The 21,562-nt window shown below is 41.1% G+C and overlaps 1 protein-coding gene across 3 annotated transcripts in view; it reads right to left on the bottom strand.

Annotated features, from left to right (window-relative positions):
- Window positions 1–4,174: 4,174 nt before the first annotated feature.
- The window catches only part of UBE2G1 (ubiquitin conjugating enzyme E2 G1), a 34,044-nt gene continuing 16,656 nt past the window's right edge, over window positions 4,175–21,562 (bottom strand). For 2 of the 3 annotated variants that reach the window (XM_035139298.2, XM_035139300.2), the window contains exons 2-6: window positions 16,558–16,660; window positions 11,952–12,049; window positions 9,676–9,854; window positions 7,922–8,047; window positions 4,175–5,251 (exon numbers count right to left, since the gene is read on the bottom strand). In XM_035139298.2, coding sequence (XP_034995189.1) covers window positions 7,961–8,047; window positions 9,676–9,854; window positions 11,952–12,049; window positions 16,558–16,660 — 467 coding nt within the window. In that variant the 3' untranslated portion in view covers window positions 4,175–5,251; window positions 7,922–7,960. Of the gene's footprint in view, window positions 5,252–6,564; window positions 6,658–7,921; window positions 8,048–9,675; window positions 9,855–11,951; window positions 12,050–16,557; window positions 16,661–21,562 lie in introns of all 3 variants that reach the window. The other variant, XR_004693986.2, reaches the window with a different exon arrangement.

The following is a 21,562-nucleotide window of genomic DNA, read 5'->3' as shown; positions in this document are numbered from 1 at the left end:
AGCATTTTCTGCATGCAAAGCAGATGCTCTCCCACTGAGCTAAAACCCTTCAAGCTTTTTTTTTTTTACTATTCATACTTTTAGTAAGACAAGCAATGGAAATGTAGATACAAATGAACAAAAGTCAGGACTGGAAGAGACATTTCTACTGAACCTTGGATCCAGTTGACATCTTGCCTCCTACCGGTATGCCCACCAATATACCTTTCTTAATAGAGACAGGTCAGCCTTTCCTGCAGTTTGTGCAGTGACCTGTAAACCTCCACAAGGCAAGATAACCCTTTTAAACAAGCTGGTTAATATCCCAAGAACTGCACTCTTAACAGCCATCTGTATCAGGCCCCGAAGGAAGAATAGAAGAGACATTCTCATTTCTGAATAACTGTTCTAGGGGTGAAGTTGGAAGGAGAAACCAAGCTTATTTCCAACAAAAGAAAAAAGCATGCAGTTGTCTGCTTGCTGGCATGCATCTGTCTCAAGAGACTCTCTCTCTCTCTCTCTCTCTCTCTCTCTCTCTCTCTCTCTCTCTCTCTGTGTGTGTGTGTGTGTGTGTGTGGTCAAACTGCTGCATTAGCCGTTTTCTTTCCCCTGGTCACCAACCGACCAGTAACAGGAAGTCTTCCACAGTAGTCCTTTAAATGGTGCAATAGTGTAAGCACTTGCAATCAACCACAACACAGATTTAAGCAGATGTGTTCAGAACCCAAGAGTAAGTCTAATGCCAGCAGTAGCCAGGACACAACTTGTTATAAAAGCAAGCACAAATAATGTTGTAACTTCATATAACACAATGATCAATTAGATTTTAGCCTTAAAAGTTTTGACAGCTTATTAAAAAAGTTGTGGTTTAATTTGAAGTAGGAAATATCCACCAGAAACCCCCTGCCAAACTGTTCTGGATCCTTTAGAACAGACAAAAGAGTTAAGATTCCTGCTCTCTCCTAGCTCCCCTCCCCTGCTCACTTCCAATGGAAAAGTCAAAGCTTTCCCACAATCCAGCTGGGTTCTCTGCTCAGCCCTGCTTCACCCAAGGTGATGCGAAATTCTCCTCCCTCTCAAACTGCCATCACTGCAGTGCAGTTTGTGTTCAAGGGACAAATAAGTGAATGCTTTGTGTAGACGCAAGTTGGGAGACCTTATTATTCCGCATCCAGCTGGCCGCCTTTTAGATCACAATAGCTGCCCTAGAAACACTGGGATATTTCCCTTCATATTTTAATTATGGAATAGATGGCCAAAATGTAAGACAACCCCCTCCCCCAAATGTCTTACGCAAGCAGAAGAGCACAAATGCTAGCCAGCTGGCTGGCAAGGAGTCTCCTCCCCCCACCTCAGCAGGAGCCAAACAAATTTGGTTCTTGTTTGAGCAATTGTCTAAATCCAGCTATTGTGTCTGGGTACTAAACAGCTCAGAAGCAGCAAATACATCTGTCTGGCTAAAAAGAGAGAGCACTTAATTAAGTACCATTTCTAATTCATGGCGGCTTAAAGTAACTTTATCCTGCTGCATGTACCCAGAACAAATGGGACAAAACATTGCTGCTTTTAAAGAAAATCCAAAGGCAAGAACTCCCTACCTCTATTTCAGGATTTAATTGTTGTTTCTTCTAATTGGCAGGTACCAATGGTGATTCCCCTGGCATTCATAACTGGTACACTATTTTCCTCTCTGAAACCTACCATATGTTGCCCCCCTTCCCCATAATTCCTTTTGTTTGGAATGGTAGCCCTGAAAGCAGGCAGGTCTGGCCCATTGCTTATAAGAGTGCTTCTGCTTAAAGGTTGCTTTACAAACGCATAGCACAGAATTAGTTTGGGTCCATCCATTCAAACCCAATGCAATTAACTGCATTCAACAAAAAAGCCACAGAAGACCCATTCAACTCAGTCCCTCTGCTATGTTAACGAATGTTTCCTTCTACCAGAAGGATATTTACATGGCATTAGAGGCTGTACTGCCACTGTAAAATGAGAGCTGTTAGTATGTTTTGTCAAGAACTGCAGGGGCAAATGCATGATGCAGCACTACTAGGGACCTGTGTGCACTTTATCGTTTGTGTCATGTAACTCAGCCTAAGTGCCACCTGCCCCCACATTATACCATAGGGAGGCTGCTGCTATTCCTTTGTGGATCAGAATTAAAGCAAGCAATTTGCCTCCAGCCACTCCTTTGAAGCACTGCTGTAAACAGCAGATACAAATTGCTGCAGAACGAAAAGACCAACCAAAGAAGCCTACAACTAAACCCTACAGTGAATATAACATTGCAAGATTAAATGCCTGAAATGAGGAGAGATTACACTGACCCAGAACGTAAGGCCATTGTTGCAAGGAGTTTTGCCATTAAGAAGGGCCTCTGCAATGGTGCCACACACCCCCTCCATCAGTATGGTCATTTTCTTTCTCCTTCATATCAAAGGGTGTTGCTGGATGGGTGTTGATTGTGGAATCAGTGCTCCTCAGGCATGCTTTTAAAATTGTAAATTGATGCACACAAAGTTAGCATCAAAATACCAGGCCACATTTCCTTCCCCATTTACACTCCCCAGGAAAAACCTGGTAAATAAAAGAGCCATGGTTGCCTATGACCTGTTTGCGAATTAATCCCCAGTCTAGAAATACCCTGAGTCTACAGTTGAATATTATACTTGTCCAACTTTGGCTTATGTGAACAGTTAATTTCCAAAGGAACAATCACTCAGGATTTCAACCAAAGCAAAATTCAATGCATTTTTTCTGTCTTCTGCATTATCAGGTTACAGTCACTTTCCATGGAGGTTCACTGAACTCCTTAGAAGTCAGTTTCCAAGAATATGAGTCACCTTTTGATGAAGTCTCAAGCAGTTGTTGTCCATTGGCTACCAACATCATCATGCTTAATGCTCTCTGAAAAATGTTCCGGTTTCCGCCTGCAGGAATGGCGGACCTGTTTTCCATCTCTCTGACCTTCGTAAGGAATTTGGCGGTTGCTAGGGGAGTAAATGGCAACCCCCTACCCTCTCCGGGGGTTACGGAGAGGGGCCGCTGGCCCGCGATGCCCCCAGACCCACTCCGACTGTTTTTGGAGTGGGGGGAGCTTGGGCTGAGCACTTACGACGGCCAGGACTCCCGGACGCTAATCTGCATGGCGGGGATTTCCATGGTTAAAGAAGATAATTAGGCTTAAATCTATGGACATACTTCAGAAGGAGGGGAAGAAGCGCTGTTTACTGCTGAGAATTTTATGCTGCTGAGCGAGAGGAGTCAAAGAATGTACGGCATCTGGAAGAAGGATTGATGGGGACGGAGCGATAAGGGAAGCAAGTTTTTATTTTTTCTTCATATTGTTGCCTCGTATCTTCCCGGACGCGATGTCCTGGCTTGTTTGGAGTGAAAGAGAAGCAAAAGACTGTGTGAGTTGAACTTTATAGCTGTTGTTACTGAGCATATTTCTTAAAGATGTGAAGTTGCCGATGAGAAAAGCCCCCCCCTAGTCAGACGGAAGGAGTTCTGGACGCGTTCGGAGGATTTATGAGCTGTGACGCACTTTAAATTGGAGCAGCGACCTGAAGCTAAGTTCAGCTATAGGGCAAGGAGATCCATTAATTTACCAAGAGTTCATGGTTGGATGTTTGGGTCTCCTGCCTGAAAAAGCTGTAAATTCTATAAAGATAAATAAATCGTAAATCTTCATGGCTATGAGAGAAAATGAAAGTGATTTGAGTCTTTTAAGATGGCGCTGCTACTCCGTCGCAACAGGGAGCTCCACTAAGAAGATTTATGGGGAGGCTGGACTGATTAACTCGCACAGGAGAAAGAACATCTGTGAAACTTCGTTTGACATTTATCTCAGCAGCTGGAACAATCGGATGAAAGTGGAAAACATCTAGGTGACTGTAAGGGGAAGATTTGGAATATTATGAGCTTGGAGGACGATTTGAACTTTAGAAATAAGACGGCAGTGGACAGTTGCGAGGAATTCCCAATTTCTTGAAGCATGGGAACCCAAAAATAAATTATTTAGATGATTTGGCATAACATTCGGTTTGATTGATATATATATGTGTATAATTTGAAATATTGAATGTGATATAATTGGTTTTAATTGGAAAATTAATAAAAATATTTTTTTAAAAAAAAAAGAAAAATGTGCTCTCATTTTTTATACTGCATAACAGCCAACTTGACACCAAGCTATTGGAAAAATTTATATTTTGGAAGAACTCACTACAGAAGGTGACAGAATTCCAAAATCAAGTTACATGAAAATATACATCGCAATTTGTCTTTATACATTAAGTGAGGAAAACCTGCAGGAGATCAAAAGGCAAAGAAATATAAAGGGGGGAAAGAGGAAGAAGAGGGAAAGGGAAATAGCATTTGATAGCAAAACCAGAACTCACTTGAAAGCCTACAGCTCTGCATGCTTTTATTTATCCAACTTCAAACCAGGCAAGAAATCAAAAGAAAGCAGTTCATCCTATATTGGGCTAACATACTTAGCTGACCACTTCCAAAACAAATGCTCTCAACCCTTTTGGGAAAGATAACAGGCTCAAGGGTGCTCCACAGCTGTAAAATCTTATTGCTACATCCAAGCCAAGAGATGAGCACAGCTGGGTCATAACGCAAGGGAAGGAACTGCACCTCCTGATGACAGTGCTCAAGTCATCATTAGAATCAAGTAATAGATCTGTGTTGTATTTATGTAATCTGAAAAAAAAGGTGAGGGGGAAGGGACAGCATTACAAAGGCATTAAACTTTATTAAAGTGAGAGATTTTAATGAATCTTCAATGGCTGAAAAGAAAAGGTTAAAACGGAATTTTTAAATCCTAATTTGTTTTAGACTGACATGCTTCACGAGAAATTTTAAAGACTCATAGGGAAAACCAGGGGGGGGGGAGAGAAGAGAAAAATGGAAAACCTGCTAAAAATCTTTAGAATTTACACGATTCTTATTCTAACTACAAGACAGCATTATTTGGTACAATGTGTATTTGTGGATGTACATGAACAGTATATATTATCCGGATCATGTTGTGCTATGTACACATCTTTACAATTCTTCCTGAAGGTTAAAGCAGTTCCATTAGTTTTCAAAATGCGCAAATCCTTGTTGGCACTTGTTAGGCTCTTTGTCAGCATTAATAACTGGCATGTTTTATTGCAGCCCAGTTCCAGCCAGTGTCTGCCAACTTGGTATAAACAGAAGTCCAGCATTAGGTGGATAGAGTGCAGGAAAAACAGTGCCATGTTCCTCAATTGGAGACCTACAAAGGCAAGAACAAAGAACCATCAGCCAAACTAGATCTAGTCTTCACGGCATCATCAAATGACAGGCTGCAGCAGACCGAAAAAGAAAGTTCTCTGTAGCAAGTGCTTCCAAGATAGGCTGATATGAGAACTCCCAGTACCAGCATCTGAACTGCTGTTCAGAGCCCCAGTTCGGTTTGTTCTAGGGTTGCTTTCTGGAGGCCAGTCCTACAGGGAGCGCACTACTAGAATACTAACACACTGAGCATCTTCTGTACTTAAATATTTTACAGATATTCAGATGAACTTTAACTGCCATTTCCTAAACTAAAAACTATGGTTTGATCTTCTGCAAGCCCCATTTAAAAAACAAACATGTTGAGGGGCACATCAAGTGTTACAAAAGACCTACACACATCACTGAAAAACCTGTGTTTTCAGCAAAGTTGTAATCAGCCACACATGTTTTTAGCCACTTCTGACAGGAACAGCTCACTCAAAAAGATTGCTCCATCTACCAACTGAGTGTGTAGGAGAGTCTGTTCTTTACGTCAGTGTCCTTTAGGTGCTACTTCCCATTATTCTCATTAAATATTTCTGTGAAACTTACAAGTTTGTATACTTTGGGCAGGTTGTTGCCCAATTAAAGGCATCTTACTTATTTACAGCAAGAGCAATGGGAGCTGAAGTACCAGAGCTTCAGGGCTTACTTGCTGAGAACAAGAGCACTATAACCTTAGTTGTCAAACCAACTCAGCTACAATACTAGTAGGGTTTCTTTTTCCCCTCAGCAGCTACTAAAATTAAGCATCCCAAAAGTATCAATAGTGGGAGTAGCAGTACAATATACTGTGTCAAAATGGTAGTTTGGCAACTCAAACCGTCAGTGGCAATAACATGCCAGCTGCAGAGAGGAAATCTGCCTGCAGTAAAACATTCAATACAGGCAAAAGTCACAAGCATTTATATGGCACATGCAGTAGTCCTCTACAAAGTGCAATGGGTGGGATTGCTTTTTTGTACAGGCCACACAACTCAGCTAAGATATCCCTGCATTTGGAAGGCTTACTGCCCAATAAGTTTCTCACTGATTGCATAACTGAGAAGCAACCCCCAAACCCAAAATTAGAGATATGAGTGTCCTGTTAAGGCTGTACCCACATGACCACCCCATACCCAATGGAGTGTTTGAGGGTTTCTTGAAAGGGGACTAACTCAACATTTAATAAAGCCCAAGTGCAAAATTCAACCACTGGGGTGAGAGGCATATGTGCCAACACAGACAAGCAGAAGCCTAGTTACCAAAAACAGCTACTTCTCATATACATACATTAAAAGTTGCATGTTTAGTTTTCAGCTGGCAACACCAAGATTCTTTGGAAATCATCAGTTGCAGGATTACCATCAGCAGTAACCACAAGTGCTACAGAGACACATACAAGCAACAGAGACTAATGTTTTACCAACTCTGGCACAAATTATTATGCAAAACATGTTCCACTCATGCAGGATGGCTTAGCTTTGGAGTGTACTACTGGAGTTTATATTAGGCAAATAGGCTTCTGCTGAAAAGCTGACATTTTCCAGACACAACTACTACTTTCTTTGCTGGGGGCAGGGACGGGATAAGAGTTATAACTTTACTTATAAGCAGGTGTTGCATGGAGGTATCAGTAGTGTCCAGTGCTGCTTAGTGTTCCCCACCTGTTCACCGAGCCCCCAACACCAGTACTTTGTCTTTGAGGAAACAAAAAGCTAGAAGCCTGTCCTATTCTCGGGTTTTGTAACTATGTCCAAGTACTTGGGCTAGTCTTTGACATTTATTTCTCTTTTAAACAACTTCTGAAACAGGTAGAGGCCCCAGGTTTGGGATCCAATACCTAAGCCATAGCATCGTCTGGTTCTGCTCCTTGTACACCCAGCCAGAGCTTGTGGAGCTGCAATTTTTTTAAATCCCACTCTTCCCTCCAAGGAAGGGAAGTGTGACAATACATGGTCCTCTCCCACAACACCCATTATTTCCACAGCACAGGAGGCAGGTTACCCCAGTAGCTTCTGTTGCTGAGCAGGGATTTAGACTGGGTTCGCACAGCAAACTATACCACTTGGGCCCTTGCTTGGATTTTTCAGGGACTGGGGCAATGGACAGTGTTCTATCATGTATACCAAAACCCCAGGGCTATATGCAATGTTTAAAACATGTTTGTTTAGCCAAGGCTATCAAGTCATGTGGAAGTTACATGTGTTTTCTTTTCAGCCACAACTGGTTTTTATCATCTTTTGATTATTTTTCATAACTGTTTTAAATTGTTTTAATGTTTTATAATGTTGTAAACTAATTTCAGTTTTAGGAGCCTTTTGTGACTGGAGTAGGAGAATTGGGGTGTGTGTGTGTGTGTGTGTGTGTGTGTGTGTGTGTGTGTGTGTGTGTAAAATATGAAAATACTACAATATATAAATATAACAAAATAATCTGGTCTGAACATTAAAGAACTATCTCCTAGCAATAAAGGAAAACAAAATCTTATCTGCTGCATAAATTCAGAAGCGAGAGAGAGAGAGGAAATACACACTTGTAGAACATGAATACTTACCTCACTGCCTTGAGCATTCAACATGTAACAACCACCTTCTGGATTTTCCAATGCAAAATGGAATTTTTCATAACATTTTTTTACCCTACTTACCCTGAAAAAAAGTGAAGCTACTAGCTGCTGAATTAAGTGTCACTCAAAAGCAGTCTCTTGGCTTTTTCTTACACAGCGGGCAACTTTCCTTTTGAATTCTCCATTTCTATCTTCCCTCCATTCTTTCTGTAAATTAAAATCCAGATTTCAAATGATTCTTCAACCCACCACAAGTAACTTCATTAATTTTTCAGCTCCTCTAAAACCCATGAAGAGTGCTATAAAATACTTGGCAATAAAAGTAACCAACATTTGTAATTTAAATATGAAACGTCCGTCATTAAAACAAGAGTTTTAATTGGTAGCTTGATGGGTGGTGTCATAGCAAGTGCTATGTGGGATTCAGTTTTGTTTTTTAAAAGGAGAATTTTTCCATTGATCTTTGAAAGTATACAAGCCATCCATTCTGAAGCCTGAATCAGGGTTATATGTATTCTAAGCTAGAAGAATCAAATCCTGCATCTTGAGTAAGTTAATTAGATCTGCATAATCAATCATCCTGCTCTTTCCACTTATCAAGACATACCAGGATCAAAGCAGAATATTGAAACCACAGTTCCTGAAACACTTCCTTCTATTTCAGGAATTCACAAGGCCACACACTACATTTTCAAGTCCAATTTGGCAGTACCAGGAAACACTCCAAAGTCATGGAAAATTAGATACCATATTCCATGCTTGTATAAGTTCAGTCAGAGGTTTAAAGGTATGCAGCTCTTTCTAAGACAAAGAACCTAAACAGAAGTGATACTCCACTATATGTGGTGGTGTATCAATCAAGTAGGAGCTCTTCTCAACCTGAGCACACAAGATAAGCAGGAAAGGGTGAAGGTAAAGGACCCCTGACAGTTAAGTCCAGTCGCGAACAACTCTGGGGTTGCGATGCTCATCTCGCTTTACTGGCCGAGGGAGCTGACGTTTGTCCGCAGACAGTTTTTCCGGGTCATGTGGCCAGCATGACTAAGCCACTTCTGGCGAAACCAGAGCAGCACATGGAAACACTGTTTACCTTCCCACCGGGGCAGTACCTATTTATCTACTTGCACTTTGACGAGCTTTTGAACTGCTAGGCTGGCAGGAGCTGGGACCGAGCAATGGGAGCTCACCCCATTGCAGGGATTTGAACCTCCGACCTTCTGATCGGCAAGCCCTAGGCTCAGGGGTTTAGACCACAGCGCCCCCCCTGCATGTGGTAGGTACATATAAATAACCAATTGGACAACTATCATGTAATACAGTGGTACCTCTGGTTACGAACGGGATCCATTCCAGAGGCCTGGCCATATCCCAAACATTTCGCAACGGGAGGACCGTTTCTGCACACGCGTGTGGCGCTTCAGAGTGCTTCTGTGCACGTGTGAGCAGCAAACCCACTTCTGGGTTTGCTGTGGCCGTAACCCGAAGATTCTGTAACCTGGAGGTTATGCAACATGAGGTACCACTGTAAGTGTATTTACTACATACATGCCTGTCATTGAGGGCTTGTTCACACAGTTAAGCAAATATTTGTAATACTTTTTTCTTATTAAAAAAATCCAGAGATGCTGGTCGCCTCTGAATATGGACAGCAAAATAGGGAGAAACTCCTATTACACTTGAAATTATACCATGACCACATTACTTTTGTTCAACTCCTGTCCCTTTTATTACTAAAAAGTCATCTTAAGGGGATAAAGCTGCGTGCTGTGAAACCATTCCATGGTATTTCAACAACAACACTGGGAAGAGATTTATTTACAAGCTGTAAGTCATACCGCTGCATCAACGTTAGCAGGAGAGTCACCGTTGGGATCTGCCAGCATAGAAATTACACTAATCATTATGGTTTCCACAGTATGGATGGGAAGCCAGCGTTCTTCAGGTTTCTCATAGCCATATTTGTCTTCACCAGGCTCATGAAGGATGGAAATACAGACATCACCATTTTTATCAACTACCAAGAAGAAGAAGAAAAATAGAATTTCAGAGCCTTAACAATGTAGCAGAAGTCCTGTCTTCAGATAACAGTGAAAAGCAAAATGGTGAGGCTGCTGGAGTTTTGTCCTCTGCTATGGCCATCAATTCCAGCCAACTATTAAGGATAACATTAATATGAATATTTGTCAGAAACATGGCAGGGGCGGAGTAAGCGGGGGGGCGGTCTGCCCCGAGCGACGCCCTGGGGGGTGACAGACACTTGGCCTTCCTGGCCCGCCCCTCACCTCCGCCCGTAAATGCGCAGTCCGTTCGGGGTGCCGCTGACATGCGGCGGCTCCACGGTGTTCCGCACGCGCTTGGCGGCTCTTACAGGGTGCCACTCTCGTGCAGCACCCCTTAACGGGTCGCCGTGTGCAAGTGGTGCTCTGTGGAGGCCAGCGGCACCCCAATCGGACTGCGCAAGCACCGGATCTAGCACGTGCGCAGTCAGCACGGGGTCACGGTGATGTCACTGTGACCCCATGCTGACTGTGCACACGCTGGATTCGGCGCTACATAACGACGCATGCGACACCGCGCCCCTGGGTGCATGGCAATTTGCTGCCCCGGATGTCGCGGCGCCTCACTACACCCCTGAAACATGGAGTACAAGTGTTAATAGTGAGCAAGATTCAGTAGACTGACAGTAGGATTCACAACTAGTTAATATATGGAATTTGCTGCCCAAAGATGTGGTGATGAATGTTAAGATAGGGGAGGATAGACTTATTAATGATGTTCATGCCCTGTTTGTGGAAGCATCTGTCTGGCTCTCGGGAAGGGCAAGTAGAAACAGATGGCCTTTTAGTCCAATCCAGTAGGGCTCTGCTTACATTCACAATATATGGATCCACCAGCTACCCTGGAAACTGCAATTCACCACTGCTAATTATCTTTATCTTCAAAATACACCAGTAGAAGTATGCCATTAGTTGACTATAGCAACTGTTGTGTAATCCAATACACAATTATTTCCATTTTTAAAATGGGGAACGGGCTAATACTAAAACAGGTCCCAGTGATCTGTGAAGGAGGCCCTATTCATTGTTTCACAGTGTGCAGGTGTATGTCTTATAGTGGAGAGGAGAACAGTTTTTTCCATTGTGGCATCTACCTTGTGGGACGATCTCAAAGTTTCCACTGAAAATTGAAAATGTACTCACGGCATTTCTCTGACCAGAAATACTGCCCCCTGGCACTCCTGGCTTTTGTGGCTGACATTTTAACTTGGTTTTACTTACAGTGGTGCCTCGCTAGACGAAATTAATTCGTTCCACGGGTCTTTTCTTATAGCGAAAAATTCGTCTAGCGAATCCCATAGGGATGCATTGAATTTTTTTTGAAATTTTTTTTGCCCATAGAACGCATTAATTGAATTTCAATGCATTCCTATGGGAAACCGCGATTCGCTAGATGAATTTTTCGTAAAATGCATTCGTCTAGCGAGGCAAGCTCCGCTCAAAAAATCCTTTCGTTAAGTGGAAATTTCGTTAAGCAGGGCATTCGTTAAGCGAGGCACCACTGTAGTTGTTTTGTAGTGATATTTAGTTGTTTTGTTTGTGAATTTCTTTTCAAAATGAAAGGCATAAAATATGAATTATTTTAATAAATGAGAACTAAATAATCCAAGGAAACTTTAAGTTATCCAGAGTCAAATGAGGCTTAAAATTCCAGTTTCCACACTTTAAATTTAAAATACCTCATTTTCTAGATTAGACTTTATGCGCGCAGTGTACCCAACTGTCACATGGATGATACCTAACCAATATTTTAATAATTTTATTGCTGCATTTATATCCCACATTTCCTCCAAGGAGCTAAAGATGGTGTGCATGTATTTTCACAACAATCTTGAGAGGTAGTTTATGTTGTATATCACCCATGGCCAATAAATCATACCTACAGTTAAAGGAAAGACACAGACACCAGCAAAAGTATTTTTTCCTGAACCCAAATATGTACATTCCTTCCTAATAATTTCCCATTATCCAAAATTGGGGCTCTCAACTTAGTTCATATTCATTCCAGATGCAAGACAAAACACCACACTTTACACATGACATCAGCGTCTTACCATTTGGATGCCATATTTCGGTGATAAACTTCATTTTTGGCGGCCTGAGTGGATAGTCCTTTGGGAAAGTAAGGTGAGCTTTGAAGACGCCGCCTTCACTGAAAAAAAAGGAGAATTTTCAGTCACAGCATTTAGAAGTTTCAAGTGATTTAAGTTCACCATTGCTTTGAATTTAAGCAGTCATCAGATCCTAGTACAATACTTTGGAGCATTACTAGGAATGGTTATTTATTAAATGATTGAGCGAGATGTGTATTTCCCCCAGTAATGCCTATTCTGGGGCTTCAGCATCAATTTCCCAGAATATATCTCAGGATTATTATTTATTCCAGGGGTTCTCAAACTTTCTACACCCAGAGTTCACTTGAAACAACTGAAAAATTCTGAGGCTCACCAGTCAGAAAACAGTGGTGGTGCATCAGAGCCAAAATGGTTGAAGATGAAGGCAGAATTTGGCACTATCAGTTGGCAATTACCAATATTTAATCAAACTCTGGAAATTTCTCAATTCTTTGCCACAGTGTTTTCCTTGGGGCAAGGAGTCCTAAAGCTTACCCTTTCCTCAAGCCAAGAATGGACATTTGCTCTGGAGGTATTGTGACTCACTCTCCTCATTTTAGGGAAAATCTGCTAAACCAGTGTATTGTGAAGATGACTCTCTTTCATATTTTCCCCAACCTCTATGCACTTGCCACTCAAAAGTAATTTTTGTATAATTTTATTTATTTTCAAGAATAATATCTAGGTACAGAATAATAAAAATGTCTTCAGCAGTACAGATATTTGCCATTTTTGAGTCAGTAAAGGTTATTGCAAAAGTTGATGAATGCAATACATCAAGTAACATAGAACAAATAATTATTACCCCCGATAAAAATTCTTTTTTGTTTTGTTAGCAATCTACACACAGTGCATCCTCCAGAATAAAACTTCAGCAGAACCTCAAAAGTATTTTACCCATGTCCTGTAACTATTTCTTCCAGTCTCCTTTCACATTCAATCTGTACTTTGTTCTACCTCCTGTCCCCCCCCCAAAAAAAACCCTGCTTCAGGTTTCTTACATCTCTCCTCCATGGTCATTTCACATTCACTATTTCCTTCAACAACTTTCTTTTCTATTCCCAGTTTTATTTATTTATTATTAACAAAAAATACCCCTTTATCTCACTTTCTAATTTCTTTGAGCACCTCATCTGGCCCTTTTCACTCAGAAGAGGGATACCTTCCTACACCCACTTCTCTGTAGTCCAGCCACTTTTACTCAGCATCCAAGGAATCACTGGCGCCAGCACTGGTCCAACCAAAAGGCTATGACATGGCTATAGGGCAAGGTAGGCAAGCAAGGAGACACTGTGCAGGCTGTGGCCCACCTGAAAGTAGCCAGAGGTCAATGTTGGGGTCCAACCCACTACAGTGGTACCTCAGGTTAAGAACTTAATTCGTTCCAGAGGTCTGTTCTTAACCTGAAACTGTTTTTAACCCACTTTAGCTAATGGGGCCTCCCGCTGCTGCCGCACCACCGCCACACGATTTCTATTCTCATCCTGAAGCAAAGTTCTTAACCCGAGGTACTATTTCTGGGTTAGCGGAGTCTGTAACCTGAAGTGTCTGTAACCTGAAGTGTCTGTAACATGAGGTACCACTGTATTTGAGAAAACTTATTTAATCAATTCCTTAAACTTCTTCCTACTTCTCTTTAGTGAATGGCTCAATGGTCAAGTCTACAATTTCAAGAGGAAGTACTAGAGAACCATAATGCATTTAGCCTAGGGTTTGCTAGTTTAAAAATCAGACTTAAGTGTCATGTGTGGCAAAGCCAATTGAAGTAAGTCTCACTGATTTTTAAATGGAATTCGCTTACAATTACACATGCTTAAGCTTAGGCCTTAAGTTTATCTGCCTACAATCCATTTTGCTCAGTGTTACATGCAAACAGTATAACTTAAAGAAAGTGACACTCCAATCTACATGTACCAAGAGTAAAGTCTTTCATATGACCATCGGGTGGATTTTACAGATTGCTATGTACTGTATTGCCTTTTCTGCTTTCGCCCTTCACTGAACTGATGAGGTGGTACTCAAACCACTAGTCCAACTAATGTGTTTGTAACCACAAATAAATCATGGTCCGGGTGGTACTGTGCCATGTTTTCTTTAAAGAAACACTGACAGAGGAAAAGTAGACACAGTCCACCAATGCACCAATAGAAGTAAGACCCATCTTTACTTGCCGTACATGAACTAGCTATGTATAATAGATTACAGAAATTATATGCTAACACTGCTATATGGCAAGTCTATAATGAACTCTTAAGTCTACCTGAATGTAACAATATTTTCTTTATATGAGCCCTATCAACTGAAAAGGCAAATTTTTAAAATGATTACTCACAACCCTCAGCTATTTGTTCTACTTTACTTTGCTCTTTTGTTGTTAGGGGTATGTTGGCATTAACAAAGCACAACAACAATAATAAAAAGATTGGGATGGGGGTAGAAAGACGGGAGGAGCACGTCTACAGTACAACTCTATCCCCTGCCTCCCACCTGTCCCAATCTTTGGAATTGTAGTTTAGCTAAAGCACAATAAATTATGATAGATATTCCTAAGGTAGAAGAGGAAAAGCAGAAAGAGAAGGGGACATGGAACCATCTTGTGGGTATGGATTTGAACACCCACTAGAAGAGAAGACATCTGAACATCTTGGAAAATACCATACACAGATTGAAACTTTCACTAAAGGGGAATTTTAAAAAAGCTTTCAGGTTTCTGTGGTTACAGGACTGGCAAACATTTGTTCCAAAGTAAGTGTTGCAGATCCACATGGTCGTTTCACCACCCTATCTATTTAATGAATGAGCCAACTTGTTGGCTCTGTGCCTAAAATGGCGTTTTGTATGACGCAGGTGTTAACACTAGGACAGATGCCTGAACTTCAACATATTAAATAGGAATAGTGGCAAGACATGCAGTTTCACATAATCAATGCCATTTGCAGCTAGCACCTGTTCAAGAAAGTAGCCTTATTTTTCTGGCTCTCTTTTACATCAAGAGCACAACTAGAGAAATATTTTAATTTCCTAGGCAACACTATCACACTTCTTTCTAGGTGCCCATGCTACCAGACACCATATATTTTTCCAGGCCTTGCCATTTGTATACTCAGCATTTATTACAATTAATATGCCAACAAGCAGAAAGTGATTCATCTGCCACCTTCTATTTCACAAATGGTCATAAACACATAATTCCTCAGAATTTTTCCTTGAGAATTTACATTTATAGCTTTAAGGCCCTGTTTTTGTAGCCAAAGATGGAACAAAAACCACCCTAAGCAAACCAAATTATTCAGATCAGAGCATACAATATGGTCCCCAAGATCCTCAGGAGGGGCTCTATTTTGCTGGTTGTACCACCACCTACTCTGCATGGGAGAATGGGCATTTATGATGTTCCACTTTCCTTCTATGAACTCAAGCGAATGGCAAGGGTAACCCACCAAGCAGTCTCCCATCAAGCACTGGCCAGTCCCAATACCTGCTTAGCTCTAGCAAAGTTACTGCATTATATGCCTTAAGGTCCTAGGGATGTCTCCCAGCAATTTATACATAGAGTAGTGTGTAAATGATGCAAGCTTCAGTGTTTCCTGCCTCCAAACAACAGGAGGAGCACAACCCACTTGCCCTGTCAAACAACTCTTGATTCCAGTGTAGGACAAGTAGATACTCTCAAACAATGAGCAGATATCATCATCTTGCAATGGAAGTCCCCAAGCCTCATACATCATAGTGCATGTCCAGTTTTTACTTGCAAACTGACAGTGCAATCCTAGGCATGTTTACTCAGAAGTAAATCTCACTGTGCTCAACACAGCTTACTTCATAATAAGTGTGTTTAAGATTGCCAGCTCAATCTACCTTATGATGCCTTAAGTACAGTACTTCCACCTGCGGAATATGGTAATGGCAACTGTCTTCTATACGAGACCCAAAATTAGAATAATATTATGTTAGCCAGCTGCCATGCTATTGTTGTTGTCAAGACCTTTGCTCTGGTCCTGAGCTTTGTTTATTGGTACTTGCTGGATACTGAAGTGTTTTGTTTTGGGAAAATGTCTGTTTTATATGTGTACACTTTAGTTCAAGTGATAAAAGAAGATAATTTATTTAGGTCTCAAACTTCATGAACCAAAAAAAGAGAAAAGCTTGCCCTGTTCAAAACATTTATCCTTCACTCCCTCCAAAGCCTTAAGGGGAAGTTTGTATCTAGGTCTTGTTATAGTTTTGCTTTCAATCAGTTATTCATAGTGCAAGTCTGTCCTTGTGCCCTGCAAGGAGACAGAATATTATCTACTTGGAGACTGAAACAGGTAGCTGGTTTTACTTCTTACAAACACAATATTACAAATTATCCCCGTTAGACTTAGCATAGAATTACTGTAACTCAGGATAACTCAGATTTCAAATACATACATTTTATACCAATATTTAATTCCCCGCCCCATATCAAATCAGTCTTGAGAGGGCAGAAGAAGCTACTGTAGTTATCAAAATATTAGGTGCTTAAGCAAGCAGGTATTTTAGTTAAACAGCTAGGGATACTTACTACAGTGTATCTGGTGGACCAATAATAAGAACTTCCCATCGATATAAATCATTGTCATCTATTAAACCTGCTGAAAATCCTTCCACTGGGTTTTTGTTGAGCTCTGTTCAAAAGAGAAAAAATATATATACTGTTATAGAAGAGGTAATATACATGTCTTGTGCTTCATTTGCAACGAGCAAACAAATAACTTTCAGAGCTTATCCAAGTGCTCTTTATCTCATAAACACAAAACTTATATTCAGTGATATACCAAATGCCCAACACATAAAGCCATTTCAGAGAAACCAAGTTGCTCATTCCTAGCCATATGGTCCTACTCCGCTGTGAGCCTCCAAGCTGACTTGTGGCTAGATTCTTCTTCCCTGAAAGAATGGCTATCTAATTATGCTACAACCTACTTTAAATTCCAATAAAACATAGTTTAAAGTATTTTACCTTGTTATTCAGCCAAAAAGCCTGCTATGATCACCTGTACAAGCTAGTTGCCCCATGATACGTGAAGGCTAGGGGCAAGGGAAAAATTACCCCCTCTGCTTATTCTGGGACTTCACATCTCTAGTTCCTTCCCATGGGCAAAAAATTGGTGTCTTTTATAATGCAGAACACTCATACCAAACCTGACCAACTTCAGTTTGTCATTATTTACTTAGGCTGTAAGTTGGTCTAAAAATGTGTTAACACACGAAAAAAAATATTGCTTTATTAAGATACAAATAAATCAAGGTTATAGGCTATCCATTAAATCATTTGTGTGAAGAAGAAATCCAGATCCCAGTTGCTTTCCAGGCGTTGACTGAGAGCAGCCTAAATTGCTTGTGACCTGCATAAGAGCACTAGTAACCACGTGAACCTGCCAGGCAACCAAGGTCAGCTTCAAAGGCCCTTCTCCATGTCCCCAGCTAGTGAGAGCAAGCCTTTTTTGTGGTAGTGCCTAAACTGTCACATTAATCCCTCAATATTTCACCAAGTATCTGCCAAGGTAACAAGAGTGTCAAACTGGATCCTATTCCCTTGCATTTAAAATCCCTTTATTTTATCGTGTACTTGTTGTTTTATTATGGTAGTTTGTTGCTTTTATTAACAGCTTCCCACTTCATTTTATGATTTTTAATGCTGTTTTTATGGGTTTTTAATTCATTTCTCTGTCAACCCCCTTGAGGACTTTTGAAAAGTCAAAGGGTGGACATGTATTTCTTAAATAAGAAGCTATTAAACTCTTTGTGAGGCCTAGACAACCAGTTACCATTCACCCACAAGTAATGGGTATAGAACAAAGTTTTCCAAACTTTTAATGTTGTTGACACACTTTTTAGTCACACTTTTTATTCGCATCATATTGCGACACAGTAATTCAGCTTTATTAGCAAACCAGAGGTTAAACTAACCCCTTTCCAGCCCCAGGAGGTGTGTGGGCAGTGGCGGAGGAAGAGGAGTACGGGGGAGCGCACCACCCCCAGTAGCGCGGTCCTGGTGGGGTGCCATCGCAGCGCCTCCACGCCTGTGCTGGGCGCCACGCCCCCTCAGGCGGCGCACCACGCCCCAGGATTCATGCCGCGCCCCTGCGGACAGTGGCCGGCGTCCCATGCCCCCAGGATGCGCACCACGCCCCTGTGGGCATGAAGCTCTACCACTGAGCATGGGGAGCATTTGCACAACACACCTATACACTGCAGCCGACACACTAATGTGACACACAGCTTGGAAAACTCTGGTATAGAATTTACTTTATTTTACACATCTTTTTTGAAGTGCAAGCAATTTTAAGAAGCCTGTTCAACTGCACTGCATACCCTAGATCAGGGGTTCCCAAACTTCATTCAGGTAGTCTGAGGTATGGTTGTGGATTTGTGGTTGTTGCTAAGAAATCACCAATGAACTGAAGTCAACAATAATTATTTCCCATAATTGGCACCTGCAGTGTCTTCAAACATTTATAGAAATATTCCTAAGGTTTTGTTAGTGTAAGCATAGTCTTCTGATAAATTCAAACCTCAACTCTGTTGCAATCTAACTTCCCAATCTTACGGTACATTCAAATACTTGGAAGAAAGTTTAACTGAAAGTATGGGCATGCTAAGGATCGAAATATGCTTGGACAGGAGCAAAAAATTTTTTTAAAAAAAAATTAAGACTACAGGCCAGGAGCAGCCAAAGCAGTATCTTCCAGATGTTGATGGGACTAGAACTCCCATCACAGTCAATGGGAAGAGATAATCAAAGTTTTAGTTCAACCATATCTAGTAGTCACCACATTGGCTGCTCTATAGTAGATGGTCACAAGCCCCAGATACTAGAAACAAACAGAAATGCACACATTACATTATCTAAAAGGTCAATATGACTGTGGATGTCATTAATATACCTAGGGTATATAGCTTGTGAGCCTTTAAAGTACTTCCTGTGTATCACATTGGAATCCTTAGGAGCCACCCTATAAGGTAAGTCAGTAGTACTGTACTGGAGAGTTGGAAGCTGGAAAAAAGTGCCTTGATATACAGTAATCCGAACTGGAGACTTCCCAATTTGTCTTACATCCTGATCAACATTCTATCTGTCCCTGGTGATTTGCAGAAGGCACAGCAAGAGTTGAATTATGTTCCAACACTCTTCCAAGCCTTACTTTTTCATACACTGATAAAATTCAACTGTCTCATTTCAATACACTTTAGAAGAAGAAGAGGAGGAGGAGGAGGAGGAGGAGTTTGGATTTGATATCCCGCTTTATCATTACCCGAAGGAGTCTCAAAGTGGCTAACATTCTCCTTTCCCTTCCTCCCCCACAACAGACACCCTGTGAGGTGAGTGGGCTGAGAGACTTCAGAGAAGTGTGACTAGCCCAAGGTCACCCAGCAGCTGCATGTGGAGGAGCGGAGACGCGAACCCGGTTCCCCAGATTACGAGTTTACCACTCTTAACCACTACACCACACTGGCTCTCTTAAAGTGTTGCCCCCTAGTAGCGAACACAAAATCTACCCATAGTAGGAACAGCCAATTGTTTTATCGCAAATCTTTTAAACAGGTTGCACAGGAAGCTTGATTCAAGGTTTGCAGGATGACATAATTTGACACAGTTGCGGTAAAGGGCAAAAGCAGAGTAGGCTGTGGACTTAACCAGATGCCACAACTGTGTTTCAGTTTGAAAAAAATTAGTAACTACCATGGGGTCACGGAGAGTCTAACAAGACTAAGACAACTAAAGAACAACAAAAACTGATGCAATGCACATGGTCCGAACCACAGAGGAAGAACTACAGTGGTACCTCTACTTACAAATAACTCTACTTACGAATTTTTCTACTTACAAATGGAGCTCCGTCCGCCATCTTGGATGTGGTTTAGATAGGATTTTTTCTACTTACGAATTTTTAGATAGGGTTGCTTCGACTTACGAATTTTTTCTCCCAATGCATTCCTATGGGATTCGACTTACAATTTTTTTCGACTTACAAATGTGTGTTCGGAACGCATTAAATTCGTAAGTAGAGGTACACTGTATGTGCATCTCCACTAAGGTTAGCAAACAGAAGAAACATGTTAGTTTGCATAAAGCATTTCCCTAGTTATGCTCCATTTTTTGTTTTTCAACTGGTTAAGAGTGACCTACAGAGGGAGACAGCACTCTTGTATTTAGCAACAGCTTTAATCCCTTGGCTCCTTTGGTTTTTCTACAGTAAAGTTGCGGACTTTTGAAGTTACTCTATCTTTAATGCAGTGTTTTGAACTAAGCACAAAGTCTGTTGTACTGAAATGCCACTGTAAAGTACATCTCAAGACCTTCCCTTCTGTGTTGTCCTCTTGTGACAAGGTTATGGCCTGAAATGGAAATCTGACTCATTCTACTCCAACAGTGCTTCAATTTTGTACACCAAGATGGCAGTGCCAAGAATTTAAAAAACCAAGTAAACAGTTTTGACTGTGCCATGGATCAGCAATCCAGTTCATAGCACAATTTGGGTTTACAATAACTTCCACAACCAAGTCCAGGGTTATAAACCAAAAAGAAAACTGTGGCTGGGATATGGCTTTAGTTCAAAGCTGATATGAGCAAGCAGCACTCCATCACTGGTTTACAATGAGAGAGCCCTCTATACAAAATCCAAGTGAATCAAATCAGTACAAGTCAACAAAAATGACTAAGCAGGAAGAGCCCTATGGCTAAAGGAGCAACTATGTATGGTATCTCGACTTTTCAACTTCCATGGGCGGTTGCAGCCTGCCATTTCAAAGGAACCGGTCTGCCACAGCACTCTGAACACCAAAGAAACAAAGAAGTCAGGGCTTTCCTGAATAGTAAATTAGCTTGTAAATGTGGAAGCTAATAGAATCATAGAACTGTAAGCCGCCTTGAGTCCATCAAGGAAAAAGGCAGGGTATAAATAAATTTAACAACAACAATAGAGTTTGAAGGACACATAGGGGCATCTAGTTCAACCCTCTTCCGTGCAGGACTTGCAACTAAATAATCCCTGACAGATGGCCATCCAACCTCTGTTTAAAAACCTCCAATGAAGGAGAATCCACCACCTTAGATCAATTATCTCATCAACTGTTCAACTTTTTTTCTGGTGCTGTGTCTAACTTAAATTGTCAATTCAACAGGGCCTGTCTATATGTTTTATGCAGCACCTAGTTTTTAAGTGCTATAAATATAAGCTGAGAAAACCAATACCTACAACTATTGATTTCAGGGAGATTTATTATTATATAGAAAAGTATACCAATAAACCATCACCTATAAAACAATAGAAAAGCACAGTGCTGATGAGAGATGGGGTGGAAACTGTTGCTAAGATCATTTGGTTGTTTCAGTCTGCTGATTTGCCTGTATTCTTTGTTTACATAGAAAATTTTAATTTTTGTCCTTATTGGACTTTAGCTTTGTTTGCTTTATGATGGAGCTGCTGTTTTGTTATTTACTGAACTTGCTTTTATGGGTTCTGTAATTTTTATTATTTTATCCATATATTTCTATATTGTTGTTGTTATTGTTCCCTGCTCTG

Source organism: Zootoca vivipara, chromosome 15 (genome assembly GCF_963506605.1).
Source record: "Zootoca vivipara chromosome 15, rZooViv1.1, whole genome shotgun sequence".
Lineage (NCBI taxonomy): Eukaryota > Metazoa > Chordata > Lepidosauria > Squamata > Lacertidae > Zootoca > Zootoca vivipara.
Note: the sequence above shows the minus strand (reverse complement) of the source record. Positions and strands in the feature narration are given on the sequence as shown.